The following is a 21,323-nucleotide window of genomic DNA, read 5'->3' on the forward strand; positions in this document are numbered from 1 at the left end:
TTATTCTCATTGCTTCCTTTATTACGACCGACTTCTCGGCCTAAAATGACAGATGTGCCCCTGGAAAGTATTTTGTTAACAGAGGCAGGAGGTAATTGTGTTTAAATTGTGTTCAGCGGGTGTCAGGCAGGTAACCTCAAGAGTGGTTGGAATTATGATGACTCTATTAACCTGGTCTTTCCATAAACAGCTGCTCGACTCGGGACGTGGAGAGTCTATTCAAGCACCACTTGCAAAACTACAATACACCTTTTTCATAGTAGTGATGAGTCTGTTGTACCATAACAATGCATTAGGCTTCATATTTGTTGTCTGGCTTCTTTATAGCTGTTTCTCATTTGCATTGACTTAAGTGTTCCTAAATTTTAAATCAGAGGAGGAACACTGCTCAATTAAACTCGAAATTAAGTAATTGAAGCCTTAAATCTTTCATGTAGGAATAAAGTGACCAACTAGATGAAACGTGTAAAGATCTTGTAACATTTAAACATTTTGTTCTACTTATCTGGAATAAATAAAAACGGGGGTTAAACTATGTGAACGTGAACAAAAACCCACAAAGTTATTGATTTACCAGCAGAACATGAGGCGTCTCCAAACTTGGAGTCAGAGGGGGAGTAAGCAGTAATAAGAGGAAAGGAGTAAGGGGGCTGAGCAATGCACGAGCGTGCACAGATACTGAAGGACAGAGCGCTGGGATACATCCACGTTGACAACACAGAGCCAAAGGACTGACTGATTTTTCCTGCTGGAGCTTCTCTCTTGACTCAGTGTTGGGATTTCTCGAGAAAGTTTGCTGTAATTGAGTTTGAAAACAAGGTGAGTGGATTTGACTTTGCTTACAAGGACTACAATGCTATGTGGTTTTGCTTTCACACTTTTATGTATATGTTTTCTGGGTGGAAGATGTCATCGAGAACATGACAAATAGAGGAACCACTAGTCACCTGTTCTGTATTTACTACAGACCTGGGTAGTTAGACATCTTAAGTTCCTTCATCTGCAGCATGAAAAGCCATCAACAACAGGGGAATGTGCTAAACAGAGATCCACTCCCATAAACTCTGTCCAGCACATGCTGTTTTTGTGTTTCATAGTAAACACACAGCCTCGGCTTGAGCTCAAATGTGAGAGGAGTTACTCTGCAGTGGAGTAACACAAGCACAGTCACACGAGAAGCCGTTTGTTTTAATGATAATTGATCATGCATTTGCATCAAGTCGATCAAGGACACTTTAGTTTGTTGCAGAGCAGTTTCTAGATTTCTTAATCCTAATTGGTAGTTGATGAGGAAAACACTGTCAGAGTTGTGCAAAAGAGACATCACACAGATGTGAGTTCAGAGGTCGACCTCCCCGTGTGGCATGAAACATGGGTATGTGACCCCTCTTGGTCTCAGGTCAGCAGCTACCATATACATGTCTGTGTGGGACTGTTCATCAGCCTGAGCTGTGAACCGACCCAGCCCCGAGTCAGTGTCATCACTCTGTTCAGAACTCCATTTAGAAATCCTCAATTTTAAACAGCTTTTGCATTGGTTAGGATTTGTCCTATATCTGTTTTTGAATGTGGATTTTTAAGACAGTGGAAACTTGCAGTCTGAATATGACAGGTAATTAATGGCTCTCCTGGGGACTGGATAGGGAAACAGTCTGTGGTGCTTTTCAACCTCTATTAAATCACTTTAAACCACCTGTGCAGCAAAACATCCAGAAACTCATTCATATAGAGTTGTCTGACTTCATATTGGAAACTATGACCCTCATGCATTAACCCACACCTTTATCTTCAACCAGATCATCTAAAATGTGCTCTTCTTTGCAGCTCTATGAGACCTACGAATACAAACTAAAAACCAAGTGAATTACGACAAAACACGCTGAAATGTGAAATCTGAAGCTGAGCAGGTCAAATATGCAGGAGGTGAAAGTTCTCACTATAAATATCCTTCCTCGTGAGTAACTTCAATGAAGCGCTTCAGATGTTCCCTTTAGTGACACAGGGTCACTATATTTGTTTCTTAAAGCAGAGGAGGCTGCAGGATGTTTTCAGTCCTGTATGGTTACTCATTCGTCTCCTGACTCGCAGGAAATGGCATAAAATGAATTCACAGGTTTTAGTGACATTTAATGAAAAGAAAAGTGTGAATAATTTAACAGACTGTGGGTATTTATAGAGCACAATATATGGCACAGGTTTTTTTTTTTTTGGATCATCCCACAGATACTTGATCAGTTTGGGATCTAGTGAATTTTGAAGCCAGGTCAGCACCTTGTGCTGTTCTTCATGTTTTGTTTTAGTTGTTCTTAAACCGTTTTTGTGTGTGTGCCTGGGTCAGGCTGCATCCTACTGGGGATGGCTGCTGCCGTCAAGGAGTGTCATTGCTATGGGGTGGGGGTGCCTGGTGTGGTCTAGGTGGGTGCTACATGTCTAAGTAACATCCACATTAAAATTGCCAGGTCCCAGCAGAATTGTCACAAGATGGTCAATGTTATTGACCTCTCCTGTCAGTGGTTTTAATGTTTTGGTTGATTAGTGTATACAAGTATAAATAGCACATGTTCTCTTTTTGGGAGTTCCATTTCTGCCTTGCTGCTTGTCTCTTTCTGCTTTATAATCTTTAACCCATGCCTGAACTGTGCTTCACTGTGGTAGTACTTTTGCTTGTGAGCCTTTCTCTTTAAGCTGCACTTGTCATCTCTCATCAGAATGAGGTCTCTGGCCTTTGGCCTCTTCTGCCTGTTGTGCTGTAACGCAGTACGACTGGACAGACGCCGTCCCAGACCCATGGTAGCCAGAGGGAGAAATGAGACAAATGTCCAAACCAAAGCAGTGGGTAAGCGATAAGCTAGTGATATGTGTGTCTGTCTCTTTTAACAGCTTTTCCTGTTTGACAAACTTTGGTTCCCTGATCACAAACATCCTCCATGTCTTTGATTACAGAGAACACTTGTAAAGCCATCCCGCTGGATTTCGTCTTTGTCATTGACAGCTCCAGAAGCATCCGTCCCAACGACTACGAGAAGGTCAAAACCTTCATCATCAACCTGCTTCAGTTCCTCGAGGTTGGTAGTGATGCAACACGTGTCGGTCTGCTCCAGTATGGCAGCGTGGTGCAGCCAGAGTTTTCCCTCAACACCTACACCACCAAGGCTGAGGTGGAGCAGGCAGTGAGGAATATGTCCCACCTTGCCACAGGGACCATGACCGGTCTGGCCATCCAGTACACCATGGAGACAGCATTCACAGAGGAGCACGGAGCCCGATCGACGGACCTGCACATCCCACGAATTGCTATGGTTGTGACAGATGGGAGACCTCAGGACACGGTGGAGGAGATTGCAGCTCAGGCGCGGCAGGCTGGCATCCAGATCTTTGCTATCGGAGTGGGTAGGGTGGATATGAACACCCTGAAGGCCATAGGGAGTGAGCCACACTCTGAGCATGTGCACCTGGTGGCCAACTTCAGTCAGATAGAAACCCTGATCTCTGTGTTCCAGTCCAAACTTTGCGGAGGTGAGAAATCACCTTCCAGTATCCCTGTTTATTTTTGACTGCACGTGTATTTCCACAGGTTGATTGTATGTGAATTTTCGTGCATGGGTTAGGCTCGGAGATGTGCGAGGTGGTGGACCATCAGTGTCAGCACATCTGTGTCAGCAGCCCTGCCTCGTACAGGTGCAAGTGCAGGAAAGGCTTCACCCTGAACCCCGATGGCAAGACATGTAAAGGTAAAAGAAAGTTTTTAAATGTTCTTTTCATCCCTAAGGACTGCCCAGTGTAACTACAGTCGTTATTGTTCACAGACAATATCATTTTCACTAACAAGACCACACCTCAGCATGTACAAAGTAGTTTATTTTGACCAGGTTAAGGGGAGGGAAAGGTAGGGGATGGGATGAAGGGAGATGCAGAGGCCGATGGTGGTCCTCTGATGTTCAGATGGAGGAACCCAGAGAGTGAGATTCAGGGTGGGGGCATATATCTGGAAGCTTCGGCTCCATGTCCTTACAGTGCTTACAGTGTGCTTCTGTTGTCATCGAGTTGCTCAAAGCATCAGTTAATTGTCTTGGCACCTTTTCTGTTTTCCATCCCAGAGATTGATCACTGTGCTGATGGAAGCCATGGCTGTGAGCAGGAGTTTATGAACACAGAAGACTCTTGTGTGTGTAAATGCAGAGAAGGATATACTCTCAGGCCAGACGGGAAAACATGCAAGCGTAAGGTTCCAATGCTTTTTATTCTTTTATTTATTAAAACACTTCTAGATTTTCTTTATACTTCCTTTGTGTTTTCCCCGTGTCTTCGCCTCTGTAGCTGAGGACACGTGTGCTGTGGTGGATCATGGCTGCCAGCACATCTGTGCCAACCTGCCTGACGGCTACGAGTGCCGCTGCCGTCCAGGATATGAACTCACCATTGATTTGAAAACGTGCAACAGTAATAATATCGCTCTCTTCCCTTTTTATAAACTGCTCTTTTATCTGTGCTTTATAACGCATTTTAGTACTCTGCACCCTTGTAACACTGTCACATTCTTAATGGCAGGTTAAAGAGAGGATCACATTTGTTGCAGAAAAGTAGACATAAGACATAAATCTATAAATCCACAACTATCAAGCATGCAAAAGATACAGCATTTACTCTTAATGGACAATGGAATACATCCCGTTAAGTCCTAGAAAGCTACGGTCATTGCAAGGATTTCACGGATCTCCAGTTCAAATGAGAATCAGCAGCGCTCCAACCTGTGATGTCTGTCCTCCCACGGTTGGAAATCGTCCCCGTTGCTCCTCTGGTGGATGTTAACAGAAAGTAAAGTGGGGTAGATTTCCTGGAGGAAGTGTGCTTTTGCAATTGTCGGAGCAGCTGCTGAAATGCAGAGGTGTATCCACAGCGGCATAATGTCACCTAATCAAAATAAGAATAATGGTTCGATACTACTCAGGTTCACAGCTTTATTTTGTCCGTTCTGCTTACTGTGCATTACAGTTACAGGAGGATGTAAAAGCTCACACTTAATGTTGTTGAAGCTGCAGCAGCAGTACTAGTAGTATAGTCACGACAATAAGAAAGTGATCCTCTTCAGGAATAGACTACTGTGACCTGGGGAACCACGGCTGTGAGCAAGACTGTGTCAGCGTTCCAGAGTCCTACATATGCAGGTGTAAGAAGGGCTACATCCTCAATCAGGACGGAAAGACCTGCAGCCGTAAGTGCTATTTATCATTCTGTAATCAGCTGATTTAACTGAAAAAGCAGCAAGAACAAAGCTATTTACTCACAGCAAAGAGATATTTAGAACAAAGGAGCATGAAATACAAACATCATGAACACAGGGAAGGTTAAATCTCTTTGCACTTTACTGTTTTCTTTTTTTTTTCCATCTCAGAGATTGATCACTGTGCTGATGGCAGCCATGGCTGTGAACAGGACTTTATGAACACAGAAAGCTCCTGTGTGTGTAAATGCAGAGGAGGATACACTTTAAGGCTGGACGGGAAAACATGCAAGCGTAAGGTTCCAATGCTTTGTGTTTTTCATTTATAAAAGTGTAAAGCTTCGTACTGCACATCCTATCCTGTCTGTCTCAACTTTAGAGACGTTTAAGGAGGTCCTTCTTTTGAAAATACAGTAAATGAGCATAGTTATTTTCAAACCGTCTAAGAAAAGGTGGTCTGGAGAGTTCGATACGTCTGATGCATAAATGGAAATCTTTTTTTGACCCATTTTCTCTTGTCTCTGCTCATAAACTGACTGTCTCCTGCAGCGATTGATCACTGTGCTAAAGGCACTCACGGGTGTGAACAGGAGTTTATGAACACAGAAGACAGCTGTGTGTGTAAATGCAGAGAAGGATACACACTCAGGCCTGATGGGAAAACATGCAAAAGTGAGCATATAGTGTGGTTCTTTTATTTCTGGGGCCGACTGGGGCCTTTCTGTGTGGAGTTTGCATGTTCTCCCTGTGTCTGCATGGGTTCTCTCCGGGTACTCCGGTTTCCTCCCACCGTCCAGAGACATGCTGGTTAGGTTAATTGATGATTCTAAATTGGGTGTAGGTGTGAGTGTGAATGGTTGTCTGTCTCTCTGTGTTAGTCCTGTGATAGCCGCCGCGACCCTTCACAGGACAAGCGGTTACAGAAAATGAATGAATAAATGACATTTCATGGCGGTTGAGATTGAATTATATTCCTAAAACTTATTTGTATAAAGTTTCAAGTATTACTTGTGGGATGTCTGTAGTGACATTACAAGACCAAAATCCAATGAATGACCAGTACCTTCTGTGATATTTACTTATTAACAAACAGGTTTACACAAATTAAACCTTAAAAACTGATACACATGAAAATCTGATTCTGTGCATGTGTGCGTGCTATATATTCAATATTGTTATGATGTGCCATCTAACCAGTGTTCTCTTGCAGAGATAGACCATTGTGCCGACGGGAAACACGGCTGCGAGCAGGAGTTTATGAACACGGAAGATTCATGTGTGTGCAAATGCAGAAAAGGGTACACGCTGCGGCCTGACGGGAAAACGTGTCAGAGTGAGAATATTAACTCTATCTAGAATATTAAAAAACAGCAGATAAGGTATATAACAAGACACAATGATTCATACATTTTACTGATTACGTGTGGAGACATGTGCATGAAAAAACAGTCAACATGACGCAGTGGACAAAATTCAGAATGTAATGTTTCATCAGCTTTTTTCCAAATGTCCCCTGTTCCAGTTTTTACATGTTACATAATTTTTGAATCAGTTATGAGGTCAGCGTTAATCCCAGAGCTCACTGAAAATTCAATTTTTCCCTTCCCCTGGATTAAGAGGATATTCTGTGTATAAGTATGCCGTCACGCAACATTCACATCTCCATGTAGTTATTATTAATTGTATTTCTTGTAGTTGGTTTGTGGAGTAAAAAGGAACAAGTGGCAATGATGTGGCAAAAGACAAGTTTTTTTTTGTTTGTTTTTTTATGTCTGCAATTCACCTCATAGGTCTGGATCTATGTCAGACAGTGGACCATGGTTGTGAGCATCAGTGTTTCAGCACCACTGACTCCTACATCTGCAGATGTTTTGAAGGCTTCATGCTGGCCGAGGATGGGAAGAGTTGCAAAAGTATGACCTAAGATTACTTTGATATAGACCCCTTTGGTCAGAATTAAAGAGAAAATACATAAAATGTGTATTTTTAATGTTTCTGACAGAACCTGAGTGTGGCGACGGAGTCATGGATCTCGTTTTTGTGATCGACGGCTCCAAGAGTCTGGGCCCCGCCAACTTTGAGCTGGTCAAGCAGTTTGTAAACGGCATTGTGGACTCTCTTGACATTTCCAGGACGGGCACACACGTGGGCCTCCTTCAGTACTCCACCAAGGTGCGCACAGAGTTCACCTTGGGCCAGTACGCCTCAGCGCGGGACATCAAACGGGCCGTGACTCGGATGCAGTACATGGGGAGAGGCTCCATGACCGGCTCCGCCCTGCGTCACATGTTTGAGCTCAGCTTTTCAGCCAAAGAAGGAGCCAGGCCGAACATCCCACGTGTCAGCATCGTGTTCACTGATGGCAGATCACAGGATGATGTTTCCGAATGGGCCAACAAGGCGAAGAACTCTGGTACGAGACTCACTGCAGTTTCTAATCAAAACTATGGTTCTTTTTATTGGTTTTAGAATTAGAATTAGAATTAGAATTAAGTGTCTGTCGGCCAAGTATACTTGTGTATACAAGGAATTTGGTCTCTGCAACCGTGAATTAGTGAATTAGTGAACACACACAAAGCACACAATGAGGTGAAGCACACACTAACCCGGAGCAGTGAGCTACCATGCTACAGCGGCGCTCGGGGAGCAGTGAGGGGTTAGGTGCCTTGCTCAAGGGCACTTCAGCCGCTTTCTACCGGTCGGGGGTTCGAACCGGCAACCCTCCGGTCACAAGCCCAAAGCGCTAACCAGTAGGCCACGGCTTTTATGACATATCCACTTTTCTTTTGCTTTCAGGGGTCACAATATATGCCTTGGGTGTCGGCAAAGCCATTGAACAGGAGCTGAGAGAAATAGCATCAGAGCCTGATGAGAAGCACCTGTATTATGCTGAGGATTTTGAAAAAATGGCGGAAATTACAAACAAACTCAAGTCAAGGATATGTAAAGGTATGAAGCAGAACTACTTTGTCAAACAGTCACTAGCAAAGTCAACACTAGCAAACTGTGCTCTTAATCGTAATATAAAACAATATTAGATGCATGTTCAGGACTATTTCACATAAAGTGTTGGTTCCTACTGTGAAAATGTTCCCGTTAATAGCTTGACTTCATTGTAATGGTGCATTACTGCCACCTGCTGCCACCATAATAATCACTTATTCTACAGCAACGGCACCACTGAGAAATACAGAGCAATAGATGGGTAGATGGGTGCAGTCCCAGCAGTGTCTCACTCACATTCTCCCCTGGCAGGAAAGGAAATGAACAGGAAAGGAAACCTCCAGGGAAAGATTAGAAGAAAGAAAACAGATCCAAGGACAGAAAGTCTTTCTCACCTTATTAATTTCTTTCCTCTGCAGATAAACCGTCTGATGAAAGCATGTGCAGGTGTGAGAACCTGATATCGTTTCAGAACCAAGTCGCAGAGAAGCTGAAGGACCTGGTTCAGAATAATATCCTTTTCCTGTCAACGCCACAGTTCCACCAACCTTCAGCTTTTTTGCAACCTATCCTCCAAACATTAGAATCAGCTACTGCCAATTTAAAACCTGTGATTTGAGAGTGTTAGGACTGAAAGTCTTAGTCAGACACAGATTTAATCACTGTAAATGGATATCTGTTTAGATTTGGGCACAAATAGCTGCAATAATAATCTTAAATAGATAACTTTTCTGTGATTCTTCTGGTTAAAGTCTTTCACATAACAAAAGCAGGTGCCAAAGAAATGTCTTTGGGAAACAAAAATCACCTTTTCAACCCTCATCCGGAGCAGACAGGTAGAAGTGTCAAGGGAGCAGATAAATACCAGGAGCACCAGGCCTGCTTCCAACTTAGTTTCTCTTAGCATTTGCCAACAGGAGATATAAACCTTCCTAGCTCTGCTCTGCTATGGAGCTTTTCCATAATATTCAAGAATTTTATTGTGTTATATTTATAGCCTTATTTAACGGCTGGAACATCCACCGCTCCTGGGGATGTTCTTCAAGAAAATCCAAAAGCATAAAACTGCACCAATGCTTCTGTCCCCTCTTTTAGACTGCGTCTTGTTGAGTATATTTTCTGTGTCTGGTTTCTAGGATGTGCTGTGTGCTGGTTTCAATTTCTTTGCTGAACTTTCTTTAACATGCTTACTTGAATCCATGACGAAGAGGCTGGAGACGCTCGAGAACCAACTTGGGCATAAATGAACGGCTGAGACTTGTCCGTCGCTCCTCTGAGGGGAGCCCCTTTAACCCTGCTCGACATATGTTAAATGGAAGATATTTATACACTTTTCTAACAGCATTTTCGTTTAAAATGTTCAAAATCATATGAATAACTTTGTACAGCAGACTGACAATTAAACATTTTATACTTCACATTTTTGTCATTTTTTTCCCACTATAGAAGCTCTTACAAGTTATTTAGCACTTACAACAGAACTGGTTCATCCAGTTTATTCAATCATACTCGTTTCACCGACTCAAAATGATCACAAAAATGCACAGGAAGTAGTGCAGGCATCCTACATGTGCTATCCTACACATTACCACAAGGTGGTGGATCTCCTCCAGGCGGGACCCTCCTCTAAAGGGGAGGACACACACTTCCTGCACATGTTTGCCTCCCCCCTCCTGTATGAATAGTGTGGCTGTGAGCAGGAGAACAGTCAGGGAACATTCAGCAGTACAGCCTGCCTTGCTCAGTTGCATGCTCATAACAAATCATTTTTTTTTTCTGGGGCAAGAGGGCAGCAGGCCATGCATGAACACTCAGACAGACAAGGGGAGATAATGGTGCCCAGCTACTCTTAGGAAGCGCACAGAGTTTAGCTGTCCTTGTTTTTGCTGGAAACAGAGAGCTCTGAGATTTGTGTTTGCTTGCTTCCTCGATAGCTTCCAAGTTCTCAATTCATCTCAACTCTCATTTTTTGTTTTCTCCAAACATGGGTTGCTCCTCATCCAGTGCACAGACTGTTGATCAAGAGAAGAGACCGGGCACAAAGCCTGAGGAGAGCAATGGAGATACGCTGGGTAAGTAAGGATCACCTGTGTAGAGTTTAAAAGGGGAATTTATATTGTAGTATTTATGTTTGTTTGTTTTCACTTTTAAATACAGAATATGAGCTATGCATTTCTGTGTACTGTAGTTGCTGTAAATCTCTGTTGCTTTCATTCAGTCAAGCCTTGCTGAGGTGTGTGCAACCACCGCCACTGGCTGGCCTGGGACACTGTGTGCTTTTTCACCTATACTCTGCTGCACAGCCGACTGTCGTGCACCATGAGCAGAATTATTCATGTTCAGTCTTTTTTTATATATATATATCAACGCCGGGGAAGTAGCTGGTATTTATTTTTAGTCCATCTTTTCTAACTCCTAAAATGTGCCAACAAGGCTTTCGTGTCATGATTCATTGATGAAATGAGACACATGGGACGAAGCTGGCCTGTACGATTGTGTTTATTTCTCATCCTTGTCCCGTGAAAGTGAACTGAACATTTAGATTGGTAAAGCCTTTAGTGCTGCACGCAGCTCCTACAGTAGCACTGTGTGAAAGCCAGCTGGGAGTGCTTAGAAGTCTATTTGCCGCCTCAGGCAAGACTTGCAATCTAACCTGTTTGCTACCACTCTGCATCAGAGCAGAGACTCCACACTTAACATGATTTTCAAATGCCACAAAAATATATTGTTGTTTTTATTAAACAAAACTGACGTGAATCTCTGCTTCATGATTTAAAAGTTTCTATGCAGTCTGTTTTCACAAAAAGAGGGATGCTTAGATTATCATCTGTACATCTGTGATAAAGGGGTGTTTGAAATACTCTTCAGGAATGTAAAGCTCTCACACTCAAAGAGGAAAGAAAAGAAGCTTAAAAATTTATGGTTTCAATTCAGACATGGGTCTCTGTCTGTGCTGAAGCTAAATGTGCAGGCTAGTCCCCTTGGTTCATGTGGCTTTGTCCACATGTACTTGGTGTTCAAGCCTCTGCAGACTGCCCCACCAAAAGGCGTGACACAGCCTATGATTGTCCATTCATGGCTCCTAAGAAGTTACTGGCACATGGCTGCGTCATGACAGACACAGCTGCATGTACAGTATGTTCTCACTGCGACGCCACACGTAATCACGCCACGACAGTCACTGCCCTTGTTGGCAAATGAGATGCACGACTCATGTTAATATTTAAATTTGAGTGACAAAAGCTACATTTTTGATGTGCTCTTATTCTGCCTGGCCTCTGTGTTCGTGTGTGATGTTTGTGTCAGGCCTTTGTATCGCCAGCCAGCCATGCTTAAGTCACCTGGAGACCCGTGGGTTCCTTTCCAGGCTCTTACATCACCCCAGCAAGAAAACCAGTTATTGTACTCTTGGCACAGGCTGTTCTAAATGTGGCTGAATGGGTGGAGAGTTTAAATCATACAGTATGCAGGCTGTCTAACAAACCAGCTGTGTGCCATCCAAGTCACCACCGGTCCCATCCCCGGTCCGGGCCCCTGGTCTGTGACAATCACACACACACACACCCCTCTCCCTCCCTCTCTCCTCTGAGCTTCTGGCCAGCCATGGCACTGTTTTGACTGGGATCTCTGTCATCTTTGGCCGTTAAATCGTGTTGACACACGAGTCATCCATGCCTGGAGTGGCTGTGTCTGTCTCGACTCAAACACACACATTCACCGATTTCGACCAACCACTTCTGGTCTACTGTTCAGACAACAGCTGTCTGTTTTCTGTGAGAGTTGCAGTGAAAGGTGGATTTATGATTAAAGAAATTATTTTAAAAAAACATACTTGTGTTCTGTGGAAGAAATGATTTTGAACTACTGTAAAAACACCTCCACTTTCACAAGTTTCGCACTAAAATGCGATGTTGTTAAAAATATTTCCCTTCACTAAAACACTCCTCTGTGTTGCGTGCTATTCCACGGGCTTGGTTTCAAGCAGGTTGCCAGGCCGTCACATTCCCTTCCACCCATCACTCTCAGCTCTTTTTACTGCTTCTGACAGACAAATAAAATCAGGAAGCCGCAGCTTGAAAAAAACATCCACCCATTCAGCAGACTGAACCCTTCTGGTTCGTCTCATTTGTGAACAATGTGCACCCTGTGTTTTTGGAAATGAAGCTGGCTGTGAAATAAGACGGAATCAGAAGCGCTACAGGAGCTGTAATTGAGTTGTGTGTGTTGCTGACATTTCAGGTCAAGAATCCCAGCTCACTATTGCTCCCGATCTACTGTAGCTTCACCTAAAAGCTGATGGCTTGTTTACACCCACAGTGACTTTAGAAGAGCTGGAACCAGAGAATGAGAATAAAGCTGCAGACATCTCTCCAAATGCAGCAAAGCCATCGTCATGTGTATTATATTTCCTCTGAGAGTGAGGGTCCTCGGGGCTTTAGACAAACACGGAAATGAAAGTTTTCTCCTGCACGCATTCTATGTGACCTTTTTCTTTTGCCTGCATTCCACATTGATTTACTTGCAGCCCCCTTTAATTCGTAGGTTTAGGTTTTTCAGTGAGTTAAAATGATCCAAAATCAGCACATGCATACACTATATTCAACTGATTATTGTCATGTGTTCAGGGTTACAGATCAAAAGGACAAAACTATCTGAAAGGACTGATGACTGATGAATGCAGGATGCTTGCAAGTTGTAAATCCTAATCAAGTTTCTTTTTTGTCATCCCTGCACTTACAGCAGTCAGAAACGGCATCGTCACAGAAGACGCACAAACCATCGAAGACCAGCTGCAGCTGCCTGTGCAGACTGCCTTACCAGATGATCTTCAGCCCGCTATCGATGATGAGGCGGAAGCTGTGTTAGTGGCCCTGGAGGCCCAGGAGGATCTTGGATCGGGGGAGGACTTGTTAGCTGCTCCTGAGCCAGAGCCAGAGCCAGAGCCAGAGCCGCAACCTGCTGCTCCTGAAGAGCCAGCTCCAGATGCTCCACCTCCTGCTCCAGCAGAGGACTCTGCTGAGCCTGTAGCTGATGTAGCAGTGACGGAGGCACTACCTCCTGTAGAGGAAGCGGCTCCTGTAGAAACTGTAGTGGCTGAGGCCGCTCCTGAGGTTGAAGTCCTTGTTGAGGTTGCAGAGGAGGCTCCTGCAGTTGAATCTGTTGAAACTGTGCAGGTAGAGGCGCCTGTAGCTGTGCCAGCTGTTGAACCCATTGTATCTGAGCCAGCGGAGACCCCAGCAGTTGTGGAAGAGGCTGTAGGTGAGGCTGCTGAAGCCCCTGCTAAAGTAGTGGAAGAGGCCGCAGCTGAGGTTGCCGAGGCCCCTACTGTAGTGGCTGCTGAAGCTCCAGCTGAAGTGGTGGCAGAGGCTCCACCAGAGACCATCTCAGAAACACCAAGTGAAGCACCAAATGACTCGTCAGCACCAGGTGAAGCTGTAGTAGATGATGAGGGTTCGGCACCAAGTGAGGTTTCAGTACCCTCAGTGGCTGCAGAAGCTGCAACACCAACTAAACCTGCTGAAGCTGCAGAGCCAGTAATAGACACAGAAATTGCTGAAGCAACTGTCCCTCAGATGCCTTCATTATCTCCTGTCACCGCTGAGGGCCAAGCCGAACCTCAGGCCGCTGCTGTCGAAGCAACAGAACCTCCCACTGTCGCTGCTGAGACTGTCCCCCCAGCGGAGGTGCCCTGCCCCACAGAGATGACCCCTGTTCCAGCTCCAGAAGCTGAACCCGCTGCTGCTGCTGCTGAGCCGGTCCAAAATGCAGAGATTCCAGTGCCCGCACAAGCCGTTTCAGAAACCCCTTCAGAAGTAGCACCAGAAGCTCAACCTACAAGTGAAACCACTGCAGACACTGCAGCCCCAGAAGAAGCTCTTGTGGTTGAGCCCACCCCAGCAGAATCTGAAGCCCCCTCAGCACCCGCCCCTGCTGCTGGTCCAGCTCCTGAACCTTCACCAGATGGTATGAAACACTAGCACCTCCCCATATTACTATTATTATTGTCATTTTTCTGACATTAGAGCCAACTTTCTTGATATCCTACATGTCACAGCTGAAACACCGTAACGTGACATGGCCACGTTTCCTCTTGAGCAAACTAATCACAGCTGAAGGATAACAACAGGTGTTTAGTGGATGATTCTTTCCATTGTTTAGGAGAGTCCAGAAATAGATTACGACAGGTTTTGCTGCTCAGTGATTCACTTGATTAAACATAGAATTGTTTCCCTGATAAACCTGTCATGCTAACTTCGAATTCAAGGCACCATACTGTTCGGAGAGACAGTTTTTGGGGAGGAGGTCAAACACTGCAGAATTGCCACTGGCAGAAATAGCTGGGAAATCTTTGCAAACAGGCTCTAAGCATGTGCTAACAAGCAGAAAGAGATGAGAGGGGACAAAGCAAAGTCAGTCTTAGGCTCAGTAATCTTGATTATCTTGTTTACATCCAAGTAAACAATTAATTGTCCTTCACATGCCAAACCGGCCAATCCATCTTCTTGCCACTAGTGACAAAAGGAAGAAAGACAGGTATCCAACACCAAATGTAGTTAGCAACCCCAAGGTCTTGGAGAACCATTCAACTGTTCTGGTAATAATCAACCCTTCACATAGCTTCCTGGGTGGACTCCTGAGATTGCTTGGAGCTGACATGATGAACAGAATATTGTTGTGCGTTAAGGCTGAACAGATAACACAGTCAGAGAAACAGAAAGCAGCCACACACACACACACACACACTCTCTCAGAGCGAGAATTGAAGGTTGTCTTGAGTGTGTCTATTATAACACAAGCGTGTTGTTAGCACAGCCGCTCCAGTCAGGCAACTCTCACTCATTGTGCTTTGTTATGAACTGCCTGCAGACTAATCGCGCCTCGCTGCTTCGAATTACGCATGACAATGTAAATGCTCTGGCGACCTGACCGGATTTTGTTCATCATGCAAATTTGAGAAGTAAAACCAATTTCAGTGCCTCTTTAGAGGGAAAACCCAGTCTATTAGTATCTAATTTTTTGAGATTTAACACCTTTTTATATCACAATATGAGCCGGTGAGCGTATACTTCCTGTGCCCTGTGTAGGGCAGAGCTCATAGTTTTCAGTATGGCTTGAACCCGGTCTTTAGTGTCAGAGAACATGGTGTACTTTTAGGGCAGGGACACCCCTCCATTCAGCACGTGTAGAATACTGCCTGCATTGCATAACTTTTTATGAGAATTTCTCTGGAGGCTCAGTGTGTGTGTGTTTATGTGCCTGTATGTGCGTGCTTGTTAAGGCAAACTACCACTAAACCAGTTCAGGGGAACGTATATAGTTAAGAAGGCATGTTAGCTCCTTACTTTTCCTCTGAGGGCTGCTGTGACAGCTGTTAAGTCCCCGGCCTTGTGATGATAATGTCAGGTCAGACGAGCTGGGAGCCATCAGTATATTTTAAAGTACAATGCTGCTGCTGAAAATGTCACGTATTGATTTCTTTTCAATGTGTGTGTGCGCGCAGTGGCATCCGCAAATGAGGCCCCTCAGGACACGGAGAGTGAGAAAGACAAAAAGGAGGATTGAGCCGGTAAGAGCAACGCCACAAACGACGATTTAACCCCATGCAAACACTGCAGGATCACTTGCTTTACCATTTGCCGCGTAACATTGCATTTAAATGCACCCATCAATCAGAAATATTGTATGTTCCCATGAAGAATAGGCACATGCTAACATTTACTTTGCTGGACTGTGTGCATAAAACACTGGAATGAATTTTTATATTACAAAATACAATATAAGATTTGCACACAAAAATTAAGTATACGTCAATTGTTTTAGTCCTATCTCACTTTTCTTTTTTTCTCTCTTTCAGAGAGAAGAGATTCACCAAATTAACAAAACCACCAAAGTTACCACTGACAGACAACTGGAAGGAAATTGACGAAGCAAAAGGAAAACATTAAACATTAAATCTAGGACTCACCGAACTGCACCCCACATACATTAATATCACATCTCTGTGCCTTAATAACCTTTCTTTTAGGAAAGATTAGGATGTTTCTTACATTTGTACATAAACTCTTACAGAGGCGGAAGAGTAGAGTTTCTTTCGAGACTCCCAAGTGCCTGGAGCCACATACTACACATGTAGGCCTTCATGATGAAGACACTTAGGACAGGTAACACGTGACAAGAGGCTGCTCTGCTTAACTCTTCAAAGCCTGGCGTGATGGTGTGTTGAAATGTATGAAAGGATGCTATATATATAAAGAAGGAGCTACTTCTGAGGAAAACAAGCCAAATATGTGAATAAACTCATGCAAAGAGCTCCAAGTGACCGGAATAGCAAATTGTTAAGGGCAAATAACACACTGACTAATTGTTTCATCTACATGAAACAGGTCTTTTAAAGGTCATGGTTTTTTTTGCACAGTGAATTTTAAGTTTTTGGAAATCACATCTTTGTTTGTAATTTACATTTTATTACAGTGTTTTTATTGAGGCTCGTTTAATGGAAAGAAAAAGACGGTACTAAAAGCGTTGAGTAACACAGCACGCAGTGTCATACTGAAGGGCAAATCCGTGCTTCCTTTAAAAAACACTTGATATAATTTCACTGGTTCACAAAGGGGACAATTTAAATAAACAGTCATTTCGGTTTTGGGGAAAAAAAGGACATTAGTACAGACAAAATGCATCGTTGCTAGGTTGAAAAAAAAAACAAAAAAAACAATGATCCGAGACCTGCGTGTAAAGGTGTTTCAGCTAAAAATGTAAAGGCCTTGCGGCGATACTGATGTCATACGCTAGACCCGTTTTAGTTTGAGTGCATTACATTTGTGTGCAGCACAGTAAACGATAACCTAGTGGACGTGACATTTAACGTCATTCTACAAGCTACGGCATGTTAATATATGTCTAGCAAAATTCTTTTATTGCATAAGATATGACGGATTTTTTTTTTTATTCTTTCATCTGTTTCTACATCTGTATTCTGTCTGTGATTCTGCTAACCTTTTAGTGTACAGAATAAAGTTTTACTCACTAATACACACGTCTTTTTATTTAGCTGATGGCAGACTGTGTTTTGCTACATGGCGAACTCTGTTTTCCCCAATATACATGTTTTATATTTACAGGAGCATGCGTACTATCATCAGATTACAGTGCAGCGTGACAGCAGAGACGACTTTTAAAATGTTTTTACAAACTTTGGACAGCAGTCCCTGGTGATTCAAATTAGTGCCAATATTGTGTGCACAAAACATGCCCTGACTCAACCACATGCCATTTAAAATGAATTAATACTTTGCATAAGAGCTGCCCCTGCTTCTACACGGCACACACTGCACCATACATACTATAATGATGTGTACGAGCCTGGAGCATCATCTCAGCAAAATATGAACATTTCTGAATATTTCTCATTTTTTAACCGCCATTCAAGACTTGATGTGTTGTTTTAAAGTGCAGAGGAAAGTGTTAACACCAACAGCCTGCAGGTTTTTATTTAATTAACGCCAAACTACTCCAGGTGATTCCACGGATTGTATCTCACACATACTGATCCAGACAGGAGGTGAATGGCCAGAGTTTAAAAACCTTGTTTAAAAGTCTGGCTCAAACTTAATTCAAACAATGAAATATCTTTGCACCTGTAATCTATAATATTAAATCTATCTGTCTGTGATAGAACTATTGTCCTCATGTGGTCTTCCTCGCTGTTGAAGCCCGGGGAGATCCAGTATTTATAAGAACAAGAGACAAAAAGAGAGGATGTAATGATCATCTGTAAGGACACTTATTGCCATTTAGGAAAATGAACACTCTTTATTAATGAGATATATCTGATCATCCATCCACAATGAGAGCGGATACACTGTCACAGGTAAGGCTGGTAATGTAATTCAATCCGGCAAACAAGCTGAGGTGCATTTCAGCTATTGCCAGCGAAATGCGAGCGGAGGGAATTCAAAATGCAGTGTCGTCTCATCAATGTTAATGAGAGAGGAGAAAGTACTCCAGAGCCTAGCTGCTGTTAGTCTGCCAGGTGACAGTTGACATGTTGATGACGGAGCTTAATGACCTCTAAAATGTGTTGCAATAAAACAGAGTTTTAAATTTTTTGCTTCTCCCTTGAATATTGAGTACATGTTCCTGGGATTTGCGTCGGTGGATTTGCGTCGGTTAAGAAGCAGTAGTCAAAGGTCCCAAAACAGCAACGGCTTCAATTTCAACCAGTCCGCCCTGGAGAGAGGGGAGAGAGAGAGACACGCAGAGAGCACCAGCACAGTGATGATAATGGCTTCAGCTTGGTTAAAATCATTACACAATCAATGGAAATGAGCAGTAGTCCTTGTCAAGTACTCACTCTGGGAAGAGCGGCAACCTGATAAGCGGCTCTGGCTGGAAAGTTGGTGCTGAAGACTACAGAAAGAAGCTCAATTAGGGCCGAGACATACACGTGGTGTTTAAACCAGAAGACATTAAATGAATCGCATGACATGGCAGAAAGTAGTGTACCTCACCCTATCCTATCTTAGGGTTTGATTAGAATCAGACACAGTCCACAGAAGAAGGGATATTTTCACTATTTCTTGTGCTCTTGTACTTTTTCCCCTTCAATAGCACCAGTATCAGAGTATTAACTCCTGCTGCTGTTATTTTTATTTCCGCAAAACTACTTAAAGCACAATGAAATCAGTATGAGGCACTTTGTGAACAGAGTCTATAGAGCAGCATCTTGACATTTAGATTAAGTTTAATCCAAAACTTGGGTTTCACTCTGCAAAGTCACTCTGCAAATGCCAACAGTCCCTCACTGGGGTTTAGACAAAGCCAGTGTGTTTTTGAGCATGTGTTTCATACATGCTGTGGAAGGAAAGGCGGCTTCAATTGCATGTATGCAGCAACAAAGCGTATATACCATTAGCGAGATAAGCACAAAGAGATGGTTTTGTTTTGTGTGCATACGAGCCAACCAAGTGACACGTCACCTGTTAAAGAAGTAGTGTGTGTTCACCTGGGTAATGCAGGATACCTGGGCTGTGCTGACACCTAGTGGCTAACTTTGTATAGCAAGATGGAAGGGATTCTAAATTACATAGAAGGAGGGTTTTAAATATAAATGTAGATTTAATACTGTTACTCACACTGCTTATAGACATCATTGACATTGGTGAAGTCGTTCATGTCGGCCAAGAGCACGGTGGTTTTGACAACTGCAGGAAACGAGGACACAATGTATAATCAGGTCTGCAGACGTTGATCTATCAAATTGCCGAGCTTTTCAGACAGACAAATGTTTTTTTTCCTCACCATTCTCATAACCACACCCAGCAGCTTTAAGGATTTCACCCATGTTCACAAGAGCCTTTAAAGCAATAAAAATAAAATGTCAATCAATGACACAGTCATTTCAAATGCTGAGATTATTTCTCATTGTCAAAAATGGAGAACCATGTGACCGGTCCTTAACTCAAAGCACCCTCCTTTTGCTTAAGTGTCCAGAGCATTTGCATGTAAGGTTTTCTGTTTTCATTTATTTTGATTTCAAATAATACATTATGGCTTAAAGATGGATTTACTTGGTGAGACGGGAAAATATGACAGAGTTAAACTAAGTACACATTTGAATTAAAAACACCTGACGACATCTCAGTCTGTTTCCGGTGTTGCTGTGAATAATATGTTTATGAATGAATGAATGAATGAATGACGGCAGTGGTTTGTGACGTGTCACCTGTCTGGTTTGAGCCTGAACACCACCTTCCACCAACTGTCCACTGGCTGGATCCATCCCCAGCTGTCCCGATACATACATGGTCCGATCTACCACCACTGCTTGGCTGGGAGACACACGAACAAGAAACCAACAATTAACTACACCTGATTAAAGCGCTGACTTACCTGCTTCAGACAAAGTGATTTCAGTTGTCCTTCACTGCTTGACAGCTAATTTTCCAATTTACTGGTAATGCTGAGATGTTAAAAAAAAAAAACGAGGCACAGCTACTATATCGCTCCTGTACCTGTGTTCTGTTACAAACATAGGGGTTTAACTGACGGATTTTTAGGAACACCTCCAGGTAAGTTCACAGACATATTACACTGGTCTGCTTTGAACAGTAATTTGTTCATGCTGTGGGCTTCCCACAAAACTGCTGCGTTACAAATTCATAAAATTACATTTATGCTTTCCCCTCGCTGAAAAAAAAGGCTGAATCTATGAATCAAGGAAGCCCGTAAATCCAGGCTACAAGTTCCCAAAGCACATTTCTGTTAGCTGCCTATTAGACCACTACTTGCTTCCTGAAACATTCTGCATTTATCTGAAGAACTAGACAACATCCCTTCATATTATGACTCTGAAAAATACATAATTTTGCACGGCTAAGGTCAAACATCCAAGAGAAGTAACAACAAAGCTGACTGGGGATTAACATTTCTGTTTCATGGTTCATAAACAATCTAAATAAAAGATAGAGAGAAAATATAAACTGTATTGTTTTATCAAAGTATAATATACTATTAAACAATCTATAGTAATATACTAAACTTTCCCAGGAGTAAACTGTAGCTACTCAGAAAACGTCTCACACAAAAGTTTCAGCACAGTTCACTGCTGATCTTAATGCGTCAACCTTTTCAATTGTTTTCACAGTTCAAAGTTCAAAATCCAAAAAGCATGCACTTTGCTCGTGAGACACCTCTCTGAGTGACCCCATTTGTACAACAGTGCACCCCTGTAACTCAACCGTGCACTCTTCACTGTAAAATGTGTGATCACATTAGGTTTTTCAACATTAACGACATGTGTTATGCTGATTAGGAATGCGTCATCTGTTTACCAGGTGCAAGTTTAGCTCTGATTTCAGGCTGATGAATTGTTCTCACCTGTATGGGCCGATAGCAGAAGGGGCTTTAGATGTGCTGATTATCCTCCTGATGAGTGTAGCCATTGGATACTGGAAAATATCTGTCAAACCAAGTGAATGAAACTAGTTTCTCTCCAGACAGCTCCAAGGAGAAGGGAAACGAGCACGGGATAACACACGAACGTCAGATAGGCTTTACCGTACATCTCACATTAGATGCGCAAAGTGTTTTCTTATATTTTATTCTGGTGCTTTGATTTTACTGATAAGGGTGTGTAGGATATTTTAACACCGATATG

At 43.1% G+C, this 21,323-nt stretch overlaps 3 protein-coding genes across 3 annotated transcripts; 2 read left to right on the forward strand and 1 right to left on the reverse strand.

The window, feature by feature from the left end:
- Window positions 1–2,709: 2,709 nt before the first annotated feature.
- LOC311497378 (matrilin-2-like) lies at window positions 2,710–8,615 on the forward strand (the record flags this gene model as incomplete). The annotated part of the gene is made up of 11 exons (XM_084557663.1): window positions 2,710–2,836; window positions 2,944–3,516; window positions 3,609–3,731; window positions 4,318–4,440; window positions 5,090–5,212; window positions 5,393–5,515; window positions 5,771–5,893; window positions 6,432–6,554; window positions 7,012–7,134; window positions 7,224–7,634; window positions 8,018–8,615. 11 exons carry the CDS (start codon window positions 2,710–2,712, stop codon window positions 8,257–8,259), a joined length of 2,214 nt encoding a protein of 737 aa, XP_084413789.1. The 3' UTR covers window positions 8,260–8,615.
- A 1,147-nt stretch (window positions 8,616–9,762) lies between these two features.
- On the forward strand, window positions 9,763–17,197 carry LOC311497379 (uncharacterized protein). Its single transcript, XM_084557664.1, has 4 exons — window positions 9,763–10,236; window positions 12,905–14,128; window positions 15,666–15,731; window positions 16,020–17,197. The coding sequence occupies exons 1-3, from the start codon at window positions 10,149–10,151 to the stop codon at window positions 15,725–15,727; spliced, it is 1,374 nt and encodes a 457-aa protein (XP_084413790.1). The 5' UTR covers window positions 9,763–10,148; the 3' UTR covers window positions 15,728–15,731; window positions 16,020–17,197.
- A 111-nt stretch (window positions 17,198–17,308) lies between these two features.
- LOC311497381 (2-iminobutanoate/2-iminopropanoate deaminase-like) lies at window positions 17,309–21,224 on the reverse strand. Its single transcript, XM_084557666.1, has 6 exons — window positions 21,044–21,224; window positions 19,890–19,995; window positions 19,466–19,520; window positions 19,300–19,368; window positions 18,519–18,574; window positions 17,309–18,394 (listed from the first exon to the last, which is right to left on the reverse strand). Exons 1-6 carry the CDS (start codon window positions 21,106–21,108, stop codon window positions 18,335–18,337), a joined length of 411 nt encoding a protein of 136 aa, XP_084413792.1. The 5' UTR covers window positions 21,109–21,224; the 3' UTR covers window positions 17,309–18,334.
- Between the last annotated feature and the right edge of the window lie 99 nt (window positions 21,225–21,323).

Source organism: Chelon labrosus (assembly GCF_963514085.1).
Source record: "Chelon labrosus genome assembly, chromosome: 12".
Classification (NCBI taxonomy): Eukaryota; Metazoa; Chordata; class Actinopteri; order Mugiliformes; family Mugilidae; genus Chelon; species Chelon labrosus.